Source organism: Conger conger, chromosome 6, assembly GCF_963514075.1.
Source record: "Conger conger chromosome 6, fConCon1.1, whole genome shotgun sequence".
Classification (NCBI taxonomy): Eukaryota; Metazoa; Chordata; class Actinopteri; order Anguilliformes; family Congridae; genus Conger; species Conger conger.
In genome coordinates, this window is record NC_083765.1 from 54671254 (window position 1) to 54684131 (window position 12878).

The window sequence follows — 12878 nt, forward strand, 5'->3', positions numbered from 1 at the left end:
ACTCTCCTCACCTCGGCTGCGCCTTGAGATCCTGTCCATGAATACCACAAACAGGACCGGTGACAAGGGGCAACCTTGGCGGAGTCCAACACCCACAGGAAACGTGCTTGATTTTGTGCCGGGAATGCGGACACAGCTCTCACTTTGGTTATACAGGGACCTGATGGCTCGTAACAACGGCCCCGGTACCCCATACTCCCGCAGTACACCCCACAGGGTTCCCCACAGGCACCGATGACCTTCTGGCCACAGCTCCTGCTTGCCGCCTCTGCAATGGAGGCTTTGAACATGGCCCACTCGGACTCCATGTCCCCAGCTTCCCCCGGGATGCATGAGAAGTGGGAGTTGAAGACCTCGCGAACAGGGGCCTCCGCCAGACGTTCCCAGTTCACCCTCACTACACGTTTGGGTTTACCGGGTCTGTCCGGTAAACTGTCCGGTTTGAGTTGTTTGTAGAGAGTTCATTTTCGGCTTATGAATAAGGGTGTCTATTCAAGAAACTTTTTCCCTTAATTTTGACATGTAAGAGCTAATATCTTTCTTCATTAATAGGCCATTGTTGTGACTGATTGCTCTCTCCTTCTCCACCAAAGCGGATGTCTGGTGAGCATTCTGGTGCAAAATGGCTGCTGTTGCATCACCCAGGTGGGTACTACACATTGGTGGTGGTTGAGGCAAGTTTCCCCCTCATCACTGTAAAGTGCTTTGCGTATGAGAAAAGGCGCTACATAAATGGAAGGAATTATTATTACTGAACTCATCAAACAGTTAAAACTGCCAAAAATACAATAATAAGGCTACAAAAAGTCAGTTGCATCTACAGTATTTGTTCACTTATAGCAGCAGGGGAAGATAATACACAAACATCACTTTAAGGTAGTGTTTAACACCTGTGTTACTTTTATAGTCAGCTGCACAGATATTCCTCACACAGACTTATGAGGACAAATGTTCATGGAATCCAGGTCAAGGCGCTGGTTTGTAGTTATTTGCGGTGCAAAGTAGTGAATTCAGAGGAGTGTAGTAGAGAGTAGTCAGTGTTTCTTGCGATGTCGCCTACAGTGTTTAGTCTTTAGTGCGCAGTTTGCAGTAGAATAAAGGAGCAGGGTGACTGAACCCCTCACACCATCACTGCAGTGATGACACCCTGTGAAGACAGGGTCAGGGGTCACGTCCTGTTCCAGAATATTCCAGCCTATGGCAGCCTGCTCTGACCTCCCACCCAGCCCCTGGGCCTCGCTCAGCTGCCACACACAATCTCACAACACACCTGCACCTGCCCTGCCACATCCACTCTCCTTCCTCATTACCGCACATCAGTGAGGGAGGCAGTCCTTCATCCCAACAATACATACAAGCACACGGAGGGAACGTTTACACCTGCAGGCACATTTGTGTGCAGTGTGTGTGTGTGTGTGTGTGTGTGTTTCTGTGTGCTTCTCAGTTATTTGTGCTTCCAATGTTCTATCTGACAGTGGGCAACAGACTGTAAAACAGACAGGGACAAAGTGACTGTGACATCACCCATTGACATTCCATGGGCTTGTGAAGAGCGTTCTGAAGCCGCAAAGTGCAGTTTTGTGCCACCATTTTGTACACACTGGAGCCAGACACGGGGCAGTATGGAGAAGAGGGGACCCATGGTCACGAAGTCGAAGCTGGGTCCAGGCATAGGGAGATACCAACGTCTAATCCAGTGGCTAAGGTACACGACTGGGACCCGGAAGGTTGGTGGTTCAAGCTCCAGCATAGCCACGATAAGATCCGTGTAGCGGTTGGGCCCTTGAGCAAGGTCCCCTGCTTAGTCTAATCAACTGTAGGTGTCAAATAAATAACTGCAATTTAATGTATTGTAAGTGTGCTGGTACTATTGGGGCATGGCTCAGGCAGTCGTCTGGCAGTCGGAGGGTTGCCGGTTCGATCCCCCACCCGGGCTGTGTCGAAGTGTCCCTGAGCAAGACACCTAACCCCCAATTGCTCCTGACGAGCTGGTCGGTGTCTTGCATGGCAGCCAATCGCCGTTGGTGTGTGTGTGTGTGTATGAATGGGTGAATGAGAAGCGTCAATTGTACAGCGCTTTGGATAAAGGCGCTATATAAAGCCAACCATTTACCATTTACTATTGGCCTATAATCAATCATGAAAATTTTTCAAGTGAAATGTCTGCATTTGCCAAAAGCCTCAGAGACAGAAAATAAAATGTCCTCAACGCTAGCATCAGATTGCTCTCCATCAAGGTGCATAACATCAGGTGTGTGGGGCTGCCAGCCACAGTCAGAATGCAAAGTCTGGATTCAATACCCAGCCCTGGGGCCCATCCATGTCCTAGAACCGGGCCCGAACAGGATGAGCTACCCAGTAGCGTTTTCTTTATACTTTCGCACTGAAGAAAGGTCTCCATGCTGGCTTTAATAGCCAATAAAGGTTTATATTCTATACATGAGGTCAAAGCAACAGAATGAGTTGGATAAATTACTTATTCTTAAGCAATAATCAGAATTTCTTTGAGCTGACTTGCTTCCAAGAACCATTCCCAAATGTAGAACTCTCCTTCCAAACATGTATAGAAAGCAGGGGAATATCTGATCTGGCTGCAGAAACAGTCTGGTTTCTGCTCGCTTCAGTGCACAGAGATCCTGCCATTTCAGCGTCTGTGCTGAGGGTGAGGACGTGTTTGCTCTGACCGGAATAACCCGGCGTAATCTCAGAGAACCAGGTCAATCTCACACCAGAGACACAAATCTGCAGTCAGCAGTCACTGGTCACTTGGCTACAGGGTTTCCATTTCTCATCACACGGTAACACAGACAAACACAGGCATTTTGATACTATTCTTTATATATAAGTTATTTATACCACCAATTTTACAGATTATAAATTGTCTAGTTTGCCTCATCTCTGTAATCTTGATGCGTGCAGAAATGTTTTTTAAACTACATCCTGGATAAATTATGGAAGTAGTAAAGTGTGCAATTCCGTTTTTTTTTTTTTTACGTATCACAGGAAACAAGATCTTCAAAGCAAAGCACATGTGTTCGCAAGCCATTTTTTTAATTAATATTTTTTCATATTGTCTTAAATCAACAAAATACTATCTGTTACTACTATCGGTAAAGTGTGAATATTGATTGATTTAATGAAAAAAAGAACTTGCACTTTACCTTTCCATTTCATATTCCTTCTGTCCCGGTTTCACATGCTTCATTATCTGAAGGAAGAAAGAGAACGATTATTACACAACACGAGAATTACACAACAACTGTACCTGCTGCTTGAGATTTAATTAAAGTCTTGCAAGATTCACTGCAAGAAGACAGGCAAAACAGCAGCTGCCAGATGTTTGCTTACCACCCACAATGCATCACACTCAAAAAGCGGAGTTACTTCAAAAAAACTTAACTGCACACGCTCAATTAGCAGCCAGGCTTCCATACATGTTGTTTTTGTTTTCCAATTTTCCCATTTGAAATTGAAATCAAAGCAAACACAGGAAGTGACTGGATTCCTGAATGTGAACTGTGCAGTTTTTTCTGACCTTTTCAGATGTCTGCATAAATATCAACACTTTCTAAACATTTTCTCTTGTTGGAAGGAAGATGGTGCTTTTTGTCATTGGAAAACATGAATAACAATGTAATGACATGGTTATAGTGGACCTTTGGTGTCCAGGTCTGACCATGACACTTCTCCATATGTGCATGTAGGCGGTATCAGAGGAAGTGGCAAGAGATCTCTGAAGAGCAAGAGTGTCCTGAGAGCTTTGTGCAGCAGATGGTGCTCAAGAACCTTCAATTCCCACTCAAACTGAAGGGCTTCTGGAGAAAAGAAACTGATGCACCTCAATAATACTACAATCTCATACAGTACTGGGATTAGTTGTGTACTATTCTGAGACTCACTGGCTTGGGACAGGGTTGAGGTACAGCAGTTTGTGTAGTGATATATGAAAAATGATTAGCTGTATATAACGTCCATTCCAAAATCCTGAAAATCCATTCCACTCTTGTTGCCATCAGTGCTCTACTGTACAAGCAAATGTTTTGTAATGATAAAAGAAAAGAAAAAAAAAAGGACTTATGATGAGTCAATGTTGACAACAGCACTTCCTATGTATTTTCCTAGTTATGGATGTGATGCTTTGACTTGTGGAAGAACCTATGCACTTGTAAGTCGCCAAATGACTAAAACTGTTTAAATCCCATACTTGAATTTAAAGCATCCTTCATAATGTTTGAGACAAATACATTTTTTTTCTTCTTGATTTTGTCCAGTACTGCGTAATTTTTGTTTTGTAATCAGTTGATTTTATTAAGTCCAAGGTCTGGTCTATTTATCAGCCTTTTCTTTCTCAATTCTTAGCATTATCAGAACTCTGGTCCTCATGTTGACAAAGGCCAATAACAGACTCCAAAGGCAATCAATCACCAAGATTCAAGACTAGACACTGAAAGCTCTCTTATGCCAGCACTATAGAAAGCAACTAAATACACGGATTAATCAGAAACACCTGCAATACCGTTTGTGTCAAACATTATGGTGAAATAGGGGGACTATGTATAAAAAGCACTGTAGTTTCTATATGGCGAAACCAAAAGGTAAAAAATACCCTTTGAGAATCTAAAATAGTTGAGCACCGAGAGTTGGACTTGATTGAAAAAGTCTCAAACATTATGGAACATACTGTACATTAGGTTACCGTTTGTGAAACGCTGATTTAGGGCTACCGACTAGAGACTCCCTAACTGAGAGTTAATAATTACTTCATCATCATTGCTATTTAAATACGGTAAGGCACGGAGGCGAAGGCTGTGACCCTATGATACAGCCCAGTCATTTGAGCAGGAAACGGCACCAGAAGGTCCAGGACAGACTCACAGGCCCAGCCCAGCACAGAGGACATGGCATCACAGCGAAGTGGATGGGCACAAACGTGACCAGATGACTCAAAGAGACTCAGGTTCTGGAGTCAAAAATTTAATGAAGTCCCAGGAGGACAGAGGGCTGAGGTAAGCTGACCCTGTCAAGTCAAATGGCAGCTGGTAGGTCCACAGTCACCTTGAGAGCAGTCTTTTATTTAGTTCCATAGCACATTGTACATGCAAATTCATGGTTTCCTTCAGGGGATTTGACATTTCAGCAAAAATAAATTATGGTGATAAAGTCTTGGACTGAAGCTTGTTAAGACCATCAGAATAATATTTTTGGTATAATAATCACAGCAAGATCAGAATTTAGTGGTGAAGAATTTCAGATGACTAAATGGTCACGTTCCGATCTTATTTTGATACAAAACATAAGAAGATGCAACTGATCCCACACTGCCAAACTGTTCCGGTACCTAGAACAACCAGAAAAGTTCACAAAGTTAAAATGAAAAAATAATAATAATAAATGCCAGTGGCAATTTTGCCAGGTAGCTCCCAGATAAACTGGAGTGGAGAGGGGGGACTACATTTAAAAGGTGCTGTAATTTCTGCAATTGGCGCTTGACTCACGCAGGGATGGGATTTGTCCAATCGCACAGGCCTCCAACTGATTTGAGCCATTACAAGTGCCTGATTTTGCCAGTCCCCTGCTGGCCAAATCAGGCGCTTGTAATTTTCAGTCAAAAGCTGCATATTAAAAGTTTTTCACAGGAAAAATAACTTTTCCTTGCTTTAACAAAAAATGCAGTCAATGGACACAGTTTTCAAAAATCTTGAATCAATTTCTCAGTCAGACTCAACCATTTCTACAGCTCAATTTGCAAATATTTGCACACACTATTTCAAAACCTAACATATAGGCTAAAATTCAAGTGGATAGCAATTTGCTAAGCCACAAATATTTAAATGATTTCAAAACCCTAAAAAAGTTTTCAAAGTAGTTATAAACGAAACGCTGTTTGATTGAAGTTGATACAGATTGTCCTTCTGATTGTGAATTTGTTATTGAATAGAACAAATCTACTTGATTCAATTGGAGACCTACCCAGGGAATTTCAATTCCATCTTTGGAATGATTTTGCTCAAGACGAACCCAGGTAGAAATACAAAACTGGGTGAAAAAGGAAAGCAAATGGCTGGACAATGCAGGGGGAGAGGGAGAGGCGTATGACTTTGTGGTGCCATTCAACATACGGGATGGATGCTGGACGTCGGATGCCGGATGCCTGAACATATCAGCTGATGATTGCCAGGGATGGATCAGGCATGCACACAGGTTCTTTCACCAGTGTATAGCAAAAGAGAACTAATGGTGTGACGTTCACCCATACACATGGCCAAATGAAGTAGACCGGGTAGACGAAAACCAGCATTACTTCCGATATTCTTTCCCAGTAAACTACATCCATGTTCGCAAAATACTGCAAAATACTGGAGAATTTCTATTGTCCCTGTGGCATATACTGTGATACATTCTATACTGTTTGCAAAGAAAATAAAAACTAAAAAACTAAAAAAGAAATCAAATAACAAAGTAATACTTTAACTAATTACAGAAAGAAAAGAAAAACTGGAGAGCACAAAATGATATACTAATTAATTGAGTGAAAAAAATGGTAATGCATCTACTGTAATGCCACCAGTTGTTTGTGTTTTTTAGCTCATTGTGCTATGATTGACAATGTATTCTTTTTGGAAGAAAAATAATGCCGGTGTTTTGGTGAATTTATTTTTTAGACATTTTTTAGAGTTTTAAAGACAATATGCTCCATAAAATAAAGTGCAAAACAGGTCAATGGTATTTTATATTTTAAAAATCTATGAATGTATGTATGGGAGAATTGAGCAACTTCTCGGGTAGAGCTAATAGTAGAAACATTATGAGCAATACAACATCGCTATTATTAATATCTATTTCAGGCAGAGTGTGAATGCTTGTGAGTTTGTGGCTACTGTGCATCTGGGGGAACTGCACAAGAAGAGAATGTGGTGGGAGATTGTTAAAAAGTTTTCCTTTTTTATGAACTTTACAGTGCTTGTATGGAGTATTAGAGAACATGTCCCAGTAGGCCAGCATATAAACAGATATGCGATGATCAAATGTTGCACCATGTAGTCAGTGTGGCAGGCAACAGTCATGCAAGATCTGAAAATACATGAATAAATCATTTGTTATTTAGCTGAAGTTTTTATCCAAAATGACTTATAGTTGATTAGACAAAGCAGGAGACAATCCCCCCCTGGACCAATGAGGGGTAATTACCTTGCTCAAGGGCTCAACAGCTCTGTGGATTTTATCATTGCTGTATCGGGACTTGAACCACCAACCTTCCGGGTCTCAGCCATGTACAACCGTACCGTGTGTGTGTTCCTAGGTCTCTTCCATTAACACAGTACTACCCCCTCATCAACCCAGTCAATAGGGTCAAATCACCACGACCCTCTTTTAATGTGTGATTTACATGGCTGCTGGGTCCTTGGGCACAGCATTTATTATTTAATCTCTCAACCTGGCGGAAGAGAATGAGCTCGTTCAATTACCACTTGGAATTCAATCATAAAACACACTTTCATTGTGCTCCAGGCCAAAACCAGCACTACAGAACAGCCTCTCTCATTAGATATGCGGAAGAAACTAAAAACATTCATTCTTCATTGAACTTTGTAAGTATGAGACAGTAGCACTGTACAGTACATCAGAGATGTTCATTACAGCAGAGAATCTGGATTCTCATAAAAATTGAGGACTTGGCTTTGATCACGATTTAGCCACCTACCTCACTGCTTTCACAGACGCTTTATTTTTCTCGATGCTTATGTGTAAGCGTGCTCATACACGGCTCCAGCCGCCAGTTCGGGAGAGTGAAGGCAACACTCGTATCCGTATTCGAATACAGATCACTGTGCGAAAGCACAAGGTGAATATTTACACGCTTTGCTAGTACTGCCAGCAGAAAAATCCGCTCTGAGCTTGGGGAATTACAATGGCATTCCATTATGGACTTGATTAGTGTCCAGAAACAAAAAAAACACGAAGACTGATGAGAAATGACTGGTTTTCAATGACTGTCCTGCATGAAATTATATTTATGGTCAAAAATAGAGGCACCTACTGTAAGAGCTTGCAACTAGCAAACTCTGTTCATTTCTCACATACCAACTCCAGCTATAATGCCAGTTAAAGGTGAAAATAAATTGTAGCATTGGGACAAATATAGTCTCAGAGCATACAGTATTATTCTTCCTTCATTCTTGCAAGAACAAAAATCATTATTTTCAGAAGTGCCGGTAGTTCTACAGTGGTGTGAAAAAGTGTTTGCCCCCTTCCTGATTTCTTTTTTTTATTTTTTATTTATTTATTTATTTTTTTTGCATGTTTGTCACACTTAAATGTTTCAGATCATCAAACAAATTTAAATATTAGTCAAAGACAACACAAGTAAACACAAAATGCAGTTTTTAAATGAAGGTTTTTATTATTAAGGGAGAAAAAATCCAAACCTACATGGCCCTGTGTGAAAAACTGATTGCCCCCTAAATCTAATAACTGGTTGGGCCACCCTTAGCAGCAACAACTGCAATCAAGCATTTGCGATAACTTGCAATGAGTCTCTTACAGCGCTGTGGAGGAATTTTGGCCCACCCATCTTTGCAGAATTGTTGTAATTCAGCCACATTAGAGGGTTTTCGAGCATGAACCGCCTTTTTAAGGTCATGCCACAGCATCTCAATAGGATTCAGGTCAGGACTTTGACTAGGCCACTCCAAAGTCTTCATTTTGTTTTTCTTCAGCCATTCAGAGGTGGACTTGCTGGTGTGTTTTGGATCATTGTCCTGCTGCAGAACCCAAGTTCGTTTCAGCTTGAGGTCACGAACAGATGGCCGGACATTCTCCTTCAGGATTTTTCGGTAGACAGGAGAATTCATGGTTCCATTTATCACAGCAAGTCTTCCAGGTCCTGAAGCAGCAAAACAGCCCCAGACCATCACACTACCACCACCATATTTTACTGTTGGTATGATGTTCTTTTTCTGAAATGCGGTGTTACTTTTACGCCAGATGTAATGGGACACACACCTTCCAAAAAGTTCAGTATTTTCCCAAAAGTCTTGGGGATCATCAAGATGTTTTCTGGCAAAATTGAGACGAGCCTTAATGTTCTTTTTGCTCAGCAGTGGTTTTCATCTTGGAACTCTGCCATGCAGGCCATTTTTGCCCAGTCTCTTTCTTATGGTGGAGTCATGAACTCTGACCTTAACTGAGGCAAGTGAGGCCTGCAGTTCTTTGGATGTTGTTGTGGGGTCTTTTGTGACCTCTTGGATGAGTCGTCGCTGTGCTCTTGGGGTAATTTTGGTTGGCCGGCCACTCCTGGGAAGGTTCACCAATGTTCCATGTTTTCGCCATTTGTGGATAATGGCTCTCACTGTGGTTCGCTGGAGTCCCAAAGCTTTAGAAACGGCTTTATAACCTTTTCCAGACTGATAGATCTCAATTTCTTTCTTTCTCATTTGTTCCTGAATTTCTTTAGATCTCGGCATAATGTCTAGCTTTTGAGGATCATTTGGTCTACTTCACTTTGTCAGGCAGGTCCTATTTAAGTGATTTCTTGATTGAGAACAGGTGTGGCAGTAATCAGGCCTGGGTGTGGCTAGAGAAATTGAACTCAGGTTTGATAAACCACAGTTAAGTTATGTTTTAACAGGGGGGCAATCACTTTTTCACACAGGGCCATGTAGGTTTGGATTTTTTTCCCCCCTTAATAATAAAAACCTTCATTTAAAAACTGCATTTTGTGTTTACTTGTGTTGTCTTTGACTAATATTTAAATTTGTTTGATGAACTGTAACATTTACGTGGGACAAACATGCAAAAGAATAAGAAATCAGGAAGGGGGCTAACACTTTTTCACACCACTGTATAATCATTATTTACAGAAATACAGGTACTTATATTGTTATACTTGAAAATAAATGCCAAGGCCGAGGAAGTTGTGAAATTGCTTTCAGCTCTTTAGTAAAAATCTAGTTGCAAATAAATCATTTGATATTAAAAAAAAAACATGGTTCAATCACTAGCAAGCAAGCAGATTTAGGATTCTGCCAGCAGTTTTCTTGGCAATAATTAAGATTCCAAAAAGGCAAATCAAATGTGAATCAAATGTGCTTACTGTATCTGGGTACAGAAATGTCGCCTTTGACTTTCCCCTCTGTGCGCTGACATACTTTGAGCGCAAGCTGCATTCATCACTTTTGATGCCTTGAAACAAATTTTCATGCATGGACCACTTCTCTGAATACAACGCATTGAAGTGCATCATCGGCCAATGAACCGGCGAGGACACGGGAGCCAGAATGGCCGCCTGGTGAACCCCCAAAATCCATCGCATTCTTAACTTTTACATTAAGAATCCATTTGTTTAACGGTCACCGTTGTCCTCTAGAGTCCTACACCTGACAGACTAACATCACAGTGCCAGACATCACCAGGGCGCGGTGGCGTGAGTATTTGTCTTTATCTGTCTTATGCGAGTTCACTGGTTATGAAGATGTATGTTTGTGAATGCACAGGAGCACCGCTGCTGCTAAAAATGGGAAAGCGCCTCAGGCGTTTCAAGGTCAGGCCGACCCTGGGGATCCGCTCACTTCGTGTGTCACCGTTACGCAGGCACACAGCGAAGGCCGCACCTGCGCAGACATAAATAATAAATACTAAATAAATAAGACTCATGGCACACATTTAAACTTATTTAAACAAAACCAAGAGGTTAGACGTCCACTAGACTACTCATGCTGTTTATATGTGACCCGCTCTATCATCAGTCGCAATGGTCAATTTCACATTGTAGCATGTTAAAATTAACATTTTTGTAGGCTCTCTTCATTTTGTAGAACAATATCTTGGCTTTCATTATCAGTAAGTTTTGCCAAATTCAGAGTGAAAATATAGTTTTTAAACGTTTAAACGCAAGATGTCAAAGTGTAAGTAAGGCTGGAGTAACGCTGCATTGTTCGGAGGTTAGCCAGCTTGCCACCCTTCACCAGTCACCTGGCTAAGAACCACATCAGCTGCGTTCGTGGCTCCAAGTTAATGTAGCTACTCGGTTTCCTCGGATTTTACTCAAAAATGTATTTGCTTTTATGGTCTATGTGTTTTAATGTCAAGAGTAAAAAAAATATAGTTTCATACATATGATGACAAGGTATAGTGCTGGATTTTCATTAGCCCAGTGATGGGCTACCAGCCGCACGAAACCGCACAAAACTACCATCTCGCAACAAAATTCTGAACCCATTTTTCTCGAAAACATGGTTTGGCGGCACTCAAAATAAAACAGGACACAACTCCCTTCATATCTGGAGTACAGAGATACCTTTGGTATCATTAGAAAGCTTAACATTTTCCTCTTTCAAATGGTTTCTAAAACTCAAAATACATTTTGGGGTCAATATGACTGCTTTGGTAGAGCTCAACTGCTCAACTAGACCTACAACAGGCTCAACTAGACCTACCAAGTGGTAGGCCCTTTTCCCTCCAGGACAACCTGAATTATTTGCACCATAGATTCAACAAGGTGCTGGAAACCCTTAAGGACTTTGGTCAATGCTGACATGATGGCATAACGCTGTTCTTGAAGATTTTTCAGACACACATTCATGCTACAAATCTCCCATTCCACAAAGGTGCTCTGTTGGATGAAGATCTTTCATAGAATAGAAATGGTACACGTCAAGTGTCCTTGAACTTTCAAAGCTGTAATCAAAGTTTTTTTGCCTTGGAGTATGCCTTTGATAAGCAATGCATTCCTTCTCATTTCTGGACAAAGCAAGGGAAAGGTAAAAGCATCAGTCTACCACAAATGTGTAATGGGTCCATTCTGATCTTAAACTTATTTTTTAGACTTTAGTCTTCTGCTGCTGTAGCCTATCCACTTAGAGGTTTCACACGTTCAAGTGTGTTCAGATATGCCCTTCTGCATACCAGTGTAATGTATGGTTATTTGCATTAGTCACCTTCCTGTCAGCTTCAACCAGTCAGGCCAGTCTCTCATTAACAAGGCATTTCTGTCTGCAGAATTGCTGCTAACTGGATGTTTTTTGGTTTTTTTGCACCATTCTTTGCAAACTCTAGTGACGGCTGCATGTGAAAATCCCAGGAGATTAGCAATGTCTGTGATACTGGCACCAACAATCATTCCATGGTCAAAGTCACTTAGATCACATTTCTTTCCATAGCTGAACCTCTTGACCACTTTTATCCATTTAGTTACTGCCACATGATTGGCTGTTAAAATATTTGCATTAACAAGCTGGTGTACAGGTATACCTAATAAAGTGGTCACTGAGTGTATTTGTAGTGTTTATAAAGCAACAACAGTAAATTGGCTTTATATATCGAGTTGCAGCCACATATTTGCTGTTTGGAGGAGCAGGCTATGTGCGTTAATGAGCAGGCGTACATTATAATGTGGTCACTGAGTGTAGATTTGGGGTTGGGAGGCTGTACAGTTATTAGCTTGAGGGAGATAATTTTATGGGCAATTCAGCTTGTTTGCCTGGCCCCATTTGACTGCAATGCAAAGCAGAGTAGAGCGGTTCTCAGGGTGACCAAAGCTCCACAAAGAAAGTTGTGACAAAATTATTAATAAAAACCGATCAGCATGGTGGAATTTGTTTGAAAGAAAAAGGTCCCCAAAAAACTTAATCCTTTAATTCATACAAAAACCTGCTGATATATAACAAAAAAAAACCCCCAGTAAAATTACATTTCATTCAAAACCTTATTTCGTGTTTTCATTTGAAGGGCCATAATTACACAGCACATTTTCCAATTCCAGAGTATTCCCATCAATCCGATTTATTCAATTATTCTAACCCTCCCAAGGCCTCTTTCAGTTCTCCTGCTTGGCTGCCCTGCGACTACTAATTGAAACCTTTTTAGACGAGACACAGAAA

At 41.3% G+C, this 12878-nt stretch overlaps 1 protein-coding gene across 1 annotated transcript in view; it reads right to left on the reverse strand.

Moving 5' to 3' along the window:
- Nucleotides 1-12878, reverse strand: part of pepd (peptidase D) — a 76505-nt gene that overhangs the window by 30427 nt on the left and 33200 nt on the right. The window contains exon 9 of the mRNA XM_061245278.1: nucleotides 3162-3208. Within this exon, the coding sequence (XP_061101262.1) occupies nucleotides 3162-3208 (47 nt within the window). The remainder of the gene's footprint in view (nucleotides 1-3161; nucleotides 3209-12878) is intronic.